The sequence below is a fragment of the Colossoma macropomum genome, unplaced genomic scaffold, assembly GCF_904425465.1.
Source record: "Colossoma macropomum unplaced genomic scaffold, Colossoma_macropomum, whole genome shotgun sequence".
NCBI lineage: Eukaryota > Metazoa > Chordata > Actinopteri > Characiformes > Serrasalmidae > Colossoma > Colossoma macropomum.
Window position 1 is genome coordinate 75,338 of NW_023495846.1, and position 13,937 is coordinate 89,274.

General features: G+C 39.9%; 1 protein-coding gene across 1 annotated transcript; it reads right to left on the reverse strand.

Annotated features, from left to right (window-relative positions):
- Positions 1 to 1,256: 1,256 nt before the first annotated feature.
- Positions 1,257 to 12,355, reverse strand: LOC118803131 (microfibril-associated glycoprotein 4-like). The gene is made up of 5 exons (XM_036563640.1): positions 12,332 to 12,355; positions 9,425 to 9,616; positions 7,263 to 7,359; positions 6,953 to 7,120; positions 1,257 to 1,530 (listed from the first exon to the last, which is right to left on the reverse strand). The coding sequence occupies exons 1-5, from the start codon at positions 12,353 to 12,355 to the stop codon at positions 1,277 to 1,279; spliced, it is 735 nt and encodes a 244-aa protein (XP_036419533.1). The 3' UTR covers positions 1,257 to 1,276.
- Positions 12,356 to 13,937: the final 1,582 nt, after the last annotated feature.

The following is a 13,937-nucleotide window of genomic DNA, read 5'->3' on the forward strand; positions in this document are numbered from 1 at the left end:
TGCATACAAATCCATCAACCGATCATTAACACAGACAGGTGAAGAACTAACCAGGCACAGTTTAAAACACAGCTGAGAATTACAAGAAAACTGCTAAGAACCAAACCAGAGCCAAATGTAACACAACAAGCAGCAGGTGTGGTGACAACGAGGGGGCAGAGCAAAAAGATCCAGAAAAGAGGTCAATGGATGCTACAGCTGTATAACATATGCTCATTTATTTGCGTTACTTTACAAAATAAACAATTTATAAAAATAAAATAACATTGGCTCTTCAAGGCGAATCAGCTTCTAACATTCACCTCGAAGCCAGCTTATCAACTTGAATTTATTTAATTGTATATGTAGTTTGAATTTGCAACACTATTAAACTGGTGAAATTTAATGAATGGTCACAGATGAAAATATCAAAAATATGCATGATATTTTAGCAGTGATTGTTTTATTTGCATTCAACAGAAGAGTTCATTCAATACATTCAATATATATAGCACGTTAAAATGTAATATGTACAGGGATGCGGGAAGTGGGGGTGCTAAAGGGTGCGGCAGTAGCACTGTTTAAGTTTTCATTTTTTGATTTGCGTTTTCATTACAGGAAGCCAAATGGCTTCAACCATTGGCTGCTGGATGCTTTGGGGTTGTATTGTTAAAACACAAACAGGTTGAGGAGTAAAGAGGGAAAATGCATGCAGAGCTGCTACAAGCCCCACAGCAGCTTAATATTGTTTTTTAATTCAGAAAAAATGGAACTTTATATCCTGCACTTTGGATACATTTGTTTTGTTTTTTTTCTTTAATCGGCCATTCTGTCTCCTGCTCAGAGTTGAATTTAAGTGTGCGGCTGTGGCCGTGACACAATTGCTTCCTGCACCACACATTGACAATTTGATCAGTTACCTAATTTGTTCAGCTCATTTGCATAAGGTTTGTTAAGAAAAGAATGAGCAGAATGTGCAACATCTGATTGATGCAAATAATCATAAAAGAAAAAAAATAAGGCAAATAATTTTGCATGATATCACCATTGAGTATGCACTGCTTAAAATGTCAGCACCCCCAATTTAAAACACCTTTCCGTGTCCCTGGTCAAACATTTATTTTCTGCTGAAAACTTTACAATGTGAAAACATCTGGAGAGCTTAAACAAACATTAGCATAAAAAATGCAGCTCAACACAAAATTAAGATTATAAAGTAACAGTGTGAGCAATGATTTTGACCTGAATATTTTGAACTCAGAATTTATTTTGAGCAAGAGGAACGCATCATATAGATCTAAGCCACAGGTCTGATCTTCATACTGATGAACTTGAGACCATACTCATAGCCTTTAAAGTGGGACCACACATTTCCAATAGCATTATGTTTACCGTGCTGTCCCCACACATATATACCGTTGGGGTTAGCATGGTGGCAAGTATTGTACCAAAATGCTCCGAGGTAGAGTTTAGCACAGTTATCACTACTAGAGTCCTGGTCATTGTCAAAGGTGGAGAACTTCTGTCCATTTTGGTATTCCAGTGAGTCACCTGCAGACAGAAGGATCTGTCAGCACAGACATGCTTTCCACATTCAAATATCACAAAACAGAGTAAACAACAACTTTATAACATATTTAATATAAATTTATGTAAAAATTACTTTTGATTTTATGTGAACACTGTTATAGTCTTTGTTTTGACATCAACAGTCTCGGCTTCAGAACCTCCTTTCAGTCTGATGTTTATTGTAGGCTAAGACTACAACCTCTATTGGAATTTTAGATACATTCTCATTGGCTATCCAGACAGCCATGTGGAGAGTTTGGTAGTGACGGAATACCTGTAACAGAGTTGCGTAATCAGGATACAAAAAGAGGTAACTGCATTCTGTTACAGTTACAGTAAAAAAGGCATTAATCAGATTACAGATACATTATAAAAACAGGGTTATTACCAGCAGAATTACATTCAGTCACATACAAAGCAAACTCAACACTCTCTCAAGATTTCCTATTCTGAGGGTTAAATATGTCACAAGAGTTGTGAAGATTTGAAGAGTTTTCATTTTGGGAGGGGGTCAGGGCTTCCGCCAGCAGAGAAATATAAACAATCCTCCTCAGAAGTAGCAGTTCACAGTCTTTTACTCAGCCAATCTATAGAAAATTTAGTAAGTGTATATTTATTGGCAGAACTGAGCTAACATTAATGTTTACTAATGTTAACACCGTCAATTTGTCATTTTGCTACAAAAAAGAGTGAAGTTTACTTTGTGTTACGTTCCAGTGCTTTTAAAATTACTTTTCTCATCTTTATTTAATTATCTGACTTTAAAAAGAGTAGAAGTAATCCCAAAGTAAAGGTTTTCAGATTACAATTTTAATATAGTAATCATTTGAATTAGGTTAAGAGGTAATCTGTACCAGAATACATTTTAAAGTAACCCCCACCCATAGCCATCTGTACAGACTTTCATAGAGTGGTTTTTTTTTATTTTTTTTTATTCAGCATAGAAAAAAGAAAATTGAGTTTGCCCACTGTGCACTCTCTGACAATGATAAGCCTTTCAGAGTGAGACACAATGACTGGACTGAAAAAAGTATGTAAAGTTTGGGGATTCACATCCTTAATAGTCTTTCAACAGTTTACATTGAAGTATTTTGTGGCTAGTAATTGAGACAATCTTGCATATTTGCTGATGCACACTGCTTTGTTTCCTGCTGGGCTGTTTTTGTTGTAGCACTGTTTTTAAAAATGGCCTGTTTGAACTCAAAAACAATGTTTTGTGTTTGGCAATATTTCATGTCTATTAAACGGCCCCTTTCTGTCAAAATAGGCAGTTCTTGCCGATGCTCTAGCCAGTTTTCAGAGCTCATAAAACATTGTGCACTTGCAAGCTTACATACTTGTGATGCAGTGAAACACTGTGTTATGGTACAGTGTTATAAAATTAGTTAAAAATTCTGCAGTTAGCAGGCTGCTAACCCCCTCACGCCTCTCCCTCTTATTTTGTCTTCTCCCCCTCTCCTTCTATCTTTCTCACAGTTACTCCCTCAGCCCATCCACCATGGCGTCTGCCCAGGAACGCGCCCTCCAGACCCTGAGCGCAGAGTTGGCCCGGCTGGATCGGCAGATCACCGCCCTACTGAAGAAGCAGGATGAGCTCCTTTCGGCAGAAGTCGATGCTCGAAGCCGCCCAGGAAGTTTCCCCCTCGGTGGTGGTGCCGGCCTCGTCTTTCCGCACGCCGGGAGACGCCGTTCTCACGCCAGCCCCGCATGGTCCCTGGGAACGCCAGCGCCACAGAGGGCCCTGCAGACCCTCACCGCCGCCCTTCACCTCCGATCTTCACCTCCGGCAACCGTTTCGCCGCCCTCAGTACATCGCATACGCCCTCACGCTCTACACAGGACTCTGTTTACGTTATCAGTAGTTCCATTGTCCGCCACGTTAAAGTAAAGGTTATAAACACCCATGCCACTGTTTCGTGTTTTCCAGGTGCTCGTGTCTTAGACATAGCCAGGCGCCTCCCCTCGGCTCTCAGCAGACGAAACGCCTTCGGGACCGTGGTGATCCATGTCAGGACCAACGACATCCTCGACCGACGTAGTGAGGTCCTGAAGGAGCACTACCAGACGCTGCTGGACACTGCCAGGAAGTAGACGGACGCCAGGATCGTCATCTCCGGACCGCTTCCCACCTACAGGAGGGGATCCGAGCGGTTCAGCAGGCTGTTCACACTGCAGTCCTGGCTCCGCGGCTGGTGCGCCTTCAACGGCTTGGGATACGTGGACAACTGGGCCTCGTTTTGGGAGCAGCCAGCGCTCTTCCGGAGGGACGGCCTCCACCCCAGTCATGTAGGATCTGTTGTCCTCTCACGGAACATCGAGAGGGCCATCCACTGACTACACAGCGAAGGCCACGTAAGTAGCGCCAAAAATAGAAATGCTACAGCTTATAATGCTAGTGTTAGTACTGAAAATAAGACGATTACTAGCACTTATACTATAAATAAGGCAAGTGCTGATATAAAAGCTTATTCTATAAATATAAATGCTCATAGGTTTCTCCCAATAGAGACTGTGTCTGTTCCCCGAATAAAACAAAGCATCAAAAAGCCTCGAAGTGTTTGCTCTAGTAACTTGATTAATATCAGACCAGTTGTACCACTCTGCCATGACCGCACCTTTGGTCTAAAACTAGGACTGCTTAACATAAGATCTCTAAAGCCGTCATTGTTAATCAAATTATTACTGATCACGACTTTGATGCTCTGTGTCTAACAGAGACGTGGGTTAGACCTGAAGAGTACTTGGCTTTAAATGAAGCCACGCCAACAGGCTATAGCTATGTACATAGTCCTCGCTTAAACGGTCGGGGTGGAGGCATAGCAACCATTTACACCAATACTTTAGGACTAAACCAGAAAGCAGACCGTAGTTTCTCTTCCTTTGAAATTCAGTTTCTCAACGTTAGCAGTCGAGGAACAAATGAGAGCTCATTTTCGCTTATCATAATCTACAGGCCACCGGGGCCTTACTCTGAGTTTTTACAGGAATTTACTGACCTGTTATCTAGTTTAATAACAATCTCGAATAAAGTAATAATTGTTGGAGATTTTAATATCCACATAGACAAACCACAGGATCCGCTAAGTAAGGCATTCATATCTATTTTAGACTGTTTTGGCTTCACTCAAAATATTATGGGGCCTACTCATTACTGTAACCACACTCTAGACTTAATATTGACCTTAGGTATAGACATTAAGCATTTGGCCATCCTTCCTCAGATCACAGCAGTGTCAGATCACTACTCAATCTCATATGAAATCAGTTTTAGTCGTAATATATGTTCATCCACACGCTATAGTGTTAAACGTACTATAACATCGTCTACACCCAATAGCTTTATTGAAAACGTTCCAGATCTTTCGTCCTTAATTAGTTGTCCGTCTGAACCCAGTGAATTAGATATACTGACTAAATGTTTAGAAGACACTTTTCGCTCCACTTTAGATAATGTGGCTCCATTAAAAAGTAAAAGAATAAGGCAGAAAAGGCTCCATAGTACAATGACCATACTCGAGCTATGAAACAGACTGTTAGGCGATTAGAGCGTAAATGGCGTCAGACTAAACTTGAGGTTTTCCATTCTGCCTGGAAGGAGAGTCTTATAGACTATAGAAAAGCACTAAAGTCAGCACATTCAGCCTATCTCTCGTCATTGATTGAAAATAACAAGAATAATCCTAGACTACTATTCAGCTGGAGTCTTTTACTTTACTCCAACAAACAGAGCTCATCCAAATTATTTCATCTACAAAAACAACAACTTGTATACTAGATCCTATTCCTACAGGTTTACTTAAAGACGTTTTGCCAGAAATAACTAAGCCCTTTCTAATTATAATAAACTCTTCTCTCAGCCTCGGGTATGTTCCAAAATCTCTTAAATTAGGTGTAATTAAACCCCTAATAAAGAAACCCAGTCTTGACCCCTCTGAGTTATCAAACTATAGACCTATTTCAAATCTTCCCTTTTTATCAAAAATTTTAGAGAAAGCAGTGGCAAAACAATTATGTTCCCATCTGCATAGGAGTAATATATATGAAAAATTTCAGTCTGGCTTCACGCCTCACCATAGTACCGAAACAGCGTTAGTGAAAATTGTAAATGATCTTTTATTATCCGCTGACAAAGGAAACATATCCTTACTGGTTTTACTGGATCTTAGTGCAGCTTTTGACACAATAGACCATTCCATTCTATTAGACAGGCTTGAGAAACTAGTAGGAGTGACAGGTAAAGCTCTTTCGTGGTTCAAATCTTACCTTAGTGATCGCTTTGAGTTTGTTAATGTAAATGGTGAACCATCAGCTCTCACAAGAGTAAAGTATGGTGTTCCACACGGCTCTGTCTTAGGACCCATGTTATTTACCTTATATATGCTACCACTAGGTACCGTCATTAGAAAACATGGCATCAGTTTCCACTGCTATGCCGATGATACACAATTATATATTTCAGCTAAACCAGAGGACAAAACTGAACTTAATAAGATAGAGGACTGTGTCAAAGACATTAAAGAATGGATGTCAAGCAACTTCCTATTACTAAATTTGGACAAAACCGAAGTCCTTCTTCTGGGTCCAAAAGCTGCTAGGGATGATCTGCCTACGTTTACTCTTAATCTCGATAGTTTCTCAATTGCACCAGGCACATCTGTAAAAAGTCTTGGTGTCACGATTGATCCCAGTCTGGCCTTCGATGAGCATATTACCAATATTACCAGAATAGCTTTCCTCCACCTGCGTAACATCGCTAAATTAAGAAATGCACTGTCGCTACAGGATGCAGAAACGTTAGTTCACGCCTTCATCACGTCCAGGTTAGATTACTGTAATGATCTGCTTTCTGGTTGTTCCAGCCAAAACCTTAACAAGCTTCAGTTAGTCCAGAACGCTGCAGCCAGAGTTCTCAGCAAAACCAGGAAATTCGACCACATTAGCCCAATTTTGTGTACCTTACATTGGTTGCCAGTTAAATTCCGCATTGAGTACAAAATTCTTCTACTGACATATAAAGCTTTGAATGGCCTTGCTCCTCAGTACCTCAGTGACCTTATTTCCTATTATCAACCGACACGCCCACTTAGATCACAAGGTGCTGCTCATTATTAGTACCCAGAATAAATAAAGTTACGTCAGGGGGAGGAGCCTTTTCATACAAAGCCCCCCAGCTTTGGAATAACCTACCAGTCTGTGTTCGGGACTCAGACACAGCCTCCATCTTTAAGTCTAGGCTAAAAACTTACCTGTTTAGTCGAGCCTTTGGTTAATTTGTTTTTCTAACTATGTCCCAGTTGTTGTCTCACCCATATACATATGAAGGATGAAGTACGATCATGACAAAGTCTTCACTTTGCTTCAACATCCATCTCCAATATTTTCCATATCATAAATTCTATCTCACCTGCTCCTCCATTGTAGAATCCAGCAACGTTGAGTTTGTAGCCGTTGGCTTCAGATTCCACAGAGAAAGAAGAGTACAGGGCATAAGCCTTCGCTCCCTCAAAGTCCTCCATGTCCACTCTCAGCTCATACGTTTTCTTGCTGGTGAGCTGGTAGAGAGTCTCTAATCCTGAGGGTGCACAGGAAAAAGTCTGTTATGAAAGTTTTTATGAATGTTGTAGTCTAAAAGTGCAAGTAATTTACAATATTTATTACGTAAATGAAATGAATTGGTCTCTACACAGTGTTTCTGAAAGATAATGAATTCTCACCCTGCCAGAATTCTCCATTCAAGTTCCCAAATCCTTTCTTGTACTGCTCCCATGGTCTGTAGAAGTTCACACTGCCATCCATTCTTCTCTGAATCACCTGGTGTAAAGATAACCTTAATTTCTAAAGTAGAATAAGGCAGTTGTATGCACTGTAAAAACTTCTCACAGAACTTCCTCAGACTAAAATAAATGTACATTTTCATCTAAACAGTATAGAGCAGGTGGATTTTTTTCACTGTGAAAGTTGTGATACTATAGTAAAATATTTCTCAAGCAAAAGTGTAAGTGCTCTGTTTATATTTTAGTTGGCTAAAAATACAGAAGTGTGATATTCTAATGATCCAATATTTCTTCTCTTCTCTTATGTCTTCAGTTCAGGTTAAACCTTTGTGGTATTGGCTGATTTCAAAATACCTCACACAGGCGTTTCACTATGGCATTTCCTTTAGTTCTGAAAGCTTCTTGAGGTTGCACAGGCCTAGTTACAGCTATGACTTAAGGTTCAATGTTCAGGGGAGTGATATGGATTGTAAAAGTGCATCATATCCTTTTGTATATTATGCAAAATTGGAAACCCTTTTTTTGTTAAGCCTCCATCCAACCTGGCTGAAACTACAGCCAACACAGCCACCTCAGACTACAATTCTCAAAACCCCTTGCTTCGTCACATGACTCAGAACTACAATGGATCCACCTATCATCGCTCAGCATCACCGAACTTCTGATTACACACATCTGTTTTCCATGTATATAAACTGCCTGTTTACAAAGACTCATTCTGAAGTATTGTCTCCATGTTGAGCATACTGATGTCTGTTTTTCCTTTTTTGTGTATGACCGGCATTCAGTTTTTGACCTTGATTTTTGCCTTGCCCTTTTGCTTAGTTTTGGGTTTCTGGTTTTCAACTCCTTGCTTCTGTTTTTCGACTGTGCTTTTGGATCAACCCTTTAATATTAAAGTTCTGAACTCTAGCCTAGTCTGTGAGCATCTGTTTGCGCCTGCCACCGTTACAATTTTAAGATCTTCTTCTTAATGATAACTAAACTATTAGCAAACATTTAATAATGCTCTAATAAATACAAACATTCCATCTGTAAACCAGCTTAAAATGAAGTATAAATGTATTGTAGCGTGTTTAAGTAATGTATGCAAGTTCATTTTAAGTTATCAGTACTTCTGCATTTATTCACATTGTAAGACTCTTACTGTGAAGGTGGAGCTTGTCTGTCTTTTCGGGGGTGGGGGGGGGCAGGGTATGTGTGTGTTAGAACAGGAAGAACTGTGGGTCAGTCAGAGCTTCGAGCTGATAGAATGCAGACATGAGTCCGGATTGAAGCTTAGAGAGAGCTCTGCTCTCTGAGCTTTGCTTATGTACAGTGTGGCTGTGGCCTTATTAACAACAGCTGGTTAATAAAGCACTACTACTTGTGTGAAAGCTATGCCTGTTTTAATACCAATGAATGCTACAGTATTTATAAGACAGGTTATCAAGGTGAGTTATTATTTTTGTCCAATGAGTTTAGTGTCAATTATTTGTAGTCTTTTAGTTAAAAGCATACCTGTTATGTCTTTATGAGACACCTTAATTAAGAAATACGAACAGGTGATAATTATCTGAATTCACAATGAGCAAATATGATAGAAATGCTAATAAATGGTCAGACACAAGTGTACTTATACAATTTATGAATGTTTGTCCTGTTAAGCAGAACTCATAAATGGCTGAAAACTTATTTTACAATGCTAGTGTGTGCCCACTGTGTTTGAAAGTGTAATAATAATTCCATTAGTATAATTAATTGCTTGTTTATAGTTAATGAATTGTTAAGAAGCTGACCTTAAAACAAAGCATTACCAGAAAATCTATATTTTACTTCACAGTATCCTGCTGAAAGCAGTGAAGTTAATTTCTATAAAAGTACAGATACTGCAAAAGTACTTATGTACAGTAATTAATGGCTTATTATTACAGTCCACCACTGATACTTAACAAGTGTTTCTATCAGTGACTTGTTAAATTACACAGATTACACATTTTGGATGTCTTTATAAATATAACTGTATGCTATCCATAGTTTCTTTAATAATGTTGTTGCTAAGACTGTAAAAAGGAATTGACCTCAATACTGCAGTTCTAGGGTAGAGATAAAGTCTAACATACCGTCCACTTCTTATACTCTACTTGTCCATCACAGCCCACATCACAGTACACCTGTACAGGTGTGTCACCTGCAGGGTAGATGGTGTAAACACCATTCAGTGTCGCATTAGTGGAGACATCAGAGCAGTCGGTCTGAGAAACTGAGGCACTCCCAGCCAACAGAGGGAGCACAAGAGCCAGAAGCACTCTGAACTGGAGAGTAGAAAAAGAGATTGGGAGACATAATAAACATTAAAATATTAAAATTGTAAAAATTACAACATACTAATATAATATATAATATTAGTATAATATTAGTACACCAATAGAAAATAAAACATTTGGGAAACAGTTAGAAAGCATGAAAGTGCAGTAAACTCATAAACTGATATTTACTCAGGTATGTTGAGTGAAGTTCAGACTAAACTACCTGTTATTTGGTACATTTTAATTTTCTTTCAAAGATGTTTTTTGCATCTATGAGAAAAAAAATGTGGGTTAACAAACACAGAAGTCCAACCCTCATTTAGAATAGTCACATTAGAATAAGCAAGTTGAGAGTATTGAGAGTACCTTATCGCTTACTGTCATTTTTTTTTTTAAAGGCAGCTGTTTCAACAGACAAAGACCTCGATTCTCTGAAGCTTGATTCTGAAGCAGACCTGGACCTGGACAGAATTAAACAATAATACACAAACTTATATACATATAATATACAAACTTGTATGTCCATTCAACATGAAGACAGCATGAGGATTTACATAGAAACTTGTGATTTTGTTTTCATATTGTGGCAGTGTTAACACTTTACTTACTTAAGCTGCTACATTGTTAGCCATTATAACATCAAACATTATGACATCTTGTCATGATACTTATTAGTAATGGTAACAATACCTTGTTATATTACAGAACATAATCTATCAATGTTGAATTTAAAACATAAAATGTAACTTACTTGTAAGGTGTTGCTTTTCACATTAGACAAGTGTTCATACTCGAAAGCTTTTAAACCCTGCTGGACCCTCAAACCCCTCCTACACTACAACACGTATGAGTCAGCATGAAAATTCATTAATGAAATTTCTGTAACTAGCAAACGACCTCATGGGTGGGATTCACCTGATGTATGCTTAGATTTGAACAAGTCAGTAATGTTCAGCTGAACAAATATTCTGTGTATTTACTATTAAGATCAGACTGTAAACTATTGGTGTACTTTAATATTAACTCTGATAATTAATGGCCTGTAGAAAAACTGCATCAAATGAGTGCTCTTTTATTAACCATGGAGCAGGGAACATTTGCCACAAGGACTGGCTGAATGGCCAAAAAGCAGGGCAGGTCATCTCCATCCACACATAGCCAGTTCATGGTGACCACTAAAACCACCCAACCAGCCCAAAGTCCTATCATATTTACATGTCTTAAAGTCTCTCTCACTGCTGCCACAGTGGTACCCATGGTGCTCCATACTCGCTGCTTCACATGGCTATGCCTCCCACACATCCACAGCTGAACAAGCTGGTAGTGTGATGCTACATTGCTCCCTCACTTCACAGAAGCCATCTTGGCGACCCCACAAAGTCCGAACAAAGTCTGAGCAGAGAGACTTGTGGTGCATGGGGAAACGCCACTCCTCCCACCTCACAGTCACTGCACAGAAGGGTTACAGAGTGTCCACCATCCCAGCAAACACACACAACATGTGCACATGCTTATGACCATGTACATCACCAGTCCTCCCTCAGGGCCACATCTCTTCCCCGGGGCGGCAGAGCAGAGGCTGTTGCTTGTGTACGCTGGAGCTACGATACTTGGCCTTGACCAACCATGCCGCCGCTGTGCCTTGTCACGGCACCTCCTAACCCATTTCTAACAGCTGGATAAAACTGAGCACATTGCCTTGCAGTCTCGATAGACAAACACTGGCAGTAAAATGGGTCGTACTGAAGATCTTTAACTTTAAACTTTCTTTTACTTTAAACATGGCCCTGTCATAGGATGTCACCTGTGCCACAAGTCACTTTGTGAAATTTCTGTCCTGCTAAATCTGCCCCTGTCAAGTGTAAGTGGCATTACTGCGAAATGGAAGCACCTAGGAGCAACATCTTAGCCACAATGCGGTAGACCATGCAAACTCTGGACTCTTCTATCTGGCAGTCTGATGGACAGGTCTCGGTTTGGCAAAAGCCAGAAGAATGTTACCTGCCTGACTGCATTGTGCCAACTGTAAATTTGGTGGAGAAGGGATAATGCTATGGGGTTGTTTTTTCAGGGGTTGACCTAGAACCCTTAGTTCCAGTGAAGGGAAATCTTAATGCTTCAGCAGACCAAGACATTTTGAACAATTGTACGCCTCCAACTTTGTGAGAGCAGTTTGGGGAAGAACATTTTCCGTTCTAGCATGACTGAGCCCCAGTGCACAAAGCAGCTCCATAAAGGCCTGGCTGGGTGAGTTTAGTGTGGAAGACCTTGACTGGCCCTCACAGAGCTCTGACCTCAATCCCATCAAACACCTGGGATGAACTAAAACCGAGATTGTGAGCCAGGCCCTCTCATCCAACATCAGTGTCTGACCTCACAAATGCTCTTCTGGATGGGCAAAAATTCCCACAGACACACTACAAAAGAGTGGAAGCTGTTATTGCTGCAAAATGGGGACCAGCTCCATATTAATGCCTTTGGATTTAGAATGGAGCGCCAAAAAATCTCCAGTGGGTGTAATGTGTAGGTGTCCCAATACTTTTGCCCATATAGTGTATGTTGCATGCGTACCATACACACACTGTAAATACAAAGTGTATAAATTATAGAATTTTCAATCAGACTCATTAATCAGAATCATGACCAGGAGCCCAACCTTGCATCTGTGGCATTAATCTTTATTTCTTTGTTGTGCATACAGTTCACAGAAGCTATACTGACCTGCTTGACATAGAAAATGGCCATGTTTATAAAGCCTGGCTCAGGCACATTGTTGCCTGGACCACTGCCAAATTAGATACAGAAGCAACAGCTGTTCTTAACCTATACACAGGCAGCCAAGAATAACTTCACAATGTCCTCCCAGGAACAGCTAACATGAAACATACACAGTTTACAGATCACATACATATTATAACACTGAACATAATATTACACATAAAATGTTTAATACAGCAGATCATTCAGAATATACAGTTTTATTACAGAAAAGTAGTAAATTGAAGTTGCCATTATATACAGGTGTGCATTTTGTGTAATTGTGTAATCATAATATGTGCAATTGGGCAACATATTATATAGCAGCCACTGTTGAATTGCACAGTGTTGTGTGTGAAAGTCATTAATGGAGAAAGGTAATGGGTTTTGGGGGGGTGTGGAGGGGGGGGTCTGAGAACACACCACTGGTCAGATGCTTGTATCAGTGGAATATGATGTGTTATGGTGGTTGGAGGGAGGGCCATTGGATGTGAGATGTTCAAGGTCTTGTTGGTCTGGGGATAGAAACTGTTTTGTAATGTGGTGGTCCTTAATTTCACACTGTGAGGAGTGTGAAAATATTGTATTGAGGGTGGGTTTTGTTCTTGATTAATCTGTGGGCCTTCATGAGAACCTGGAGTAGTAAAGGTCCTCTAGTGGTGAGAGGGCTGTACCTGAGATTGTCTGGGCTGTCCAGACCACTTGTTGCAGACACTTGTCATCCTAGGTGGAGCAGTTTCCAAACCAGACAGTGATGGAGCTGGTGTGAATACTCTCATCAGTGCACCGTAGAAGCTCTTCAGAATTCTGGATGACATGCCAGTTTTCTTTAGCCTTCACAGGAAATGCAGTCATTGTTGTGCTTTCTTGACCAGTTGTCTTGTGTTATGAGACCAAGTGCGATCTTTTCTGACGTGGACACCAAGAAATTTGAAGGTGCTCACTTTCTCTAACCTCATCTGTTGAATGAGCAGTGGTTTATACTGCTTTGCCCTCCTCCAACAGTCCACAAGCATCATCTTTGGTTTGTCAACTTTTAAGCATAGATTGTTGACCTGGCACCATGCCACCAGGTCGACCACATCAGTCCAATAGGCCCATCTCACCACCCCCCAGTGATCAATCCCATGATAGTGGTATTAGCGAATTTGATAATAGTGATGTCACTGTTGGAGGCAACATAGTCATGGCTAAATCAGATATCCTTTGTACGCTCTTGCTAAACATCTGCTCTGTGATTGCAACATCGCAACCGCAAAAGTTTGCACAAGTAAGCACAGTGACACAAACAGAAGTGAAGGACTTATCTGATAAACTAAGGTGAACACTCACAATCATGTTATATTGCTTGAAAAAACTTCTTGTTGTTCCCAACGTATTTTGCGCTGTTTGCACTGCTGTTTTTTTTTTAAATATCTCACTTAAACTATTAACATTGTTATAGTGTTTGAGTCTTAAATGAACTTAATCACAATGTAGCTGAAATATAGAATAAAACATCTATTAATACCTTTGGTGTCTAGTTTATATTACCTAAATCTACTATACTATACTATAGATGTCATGTAAA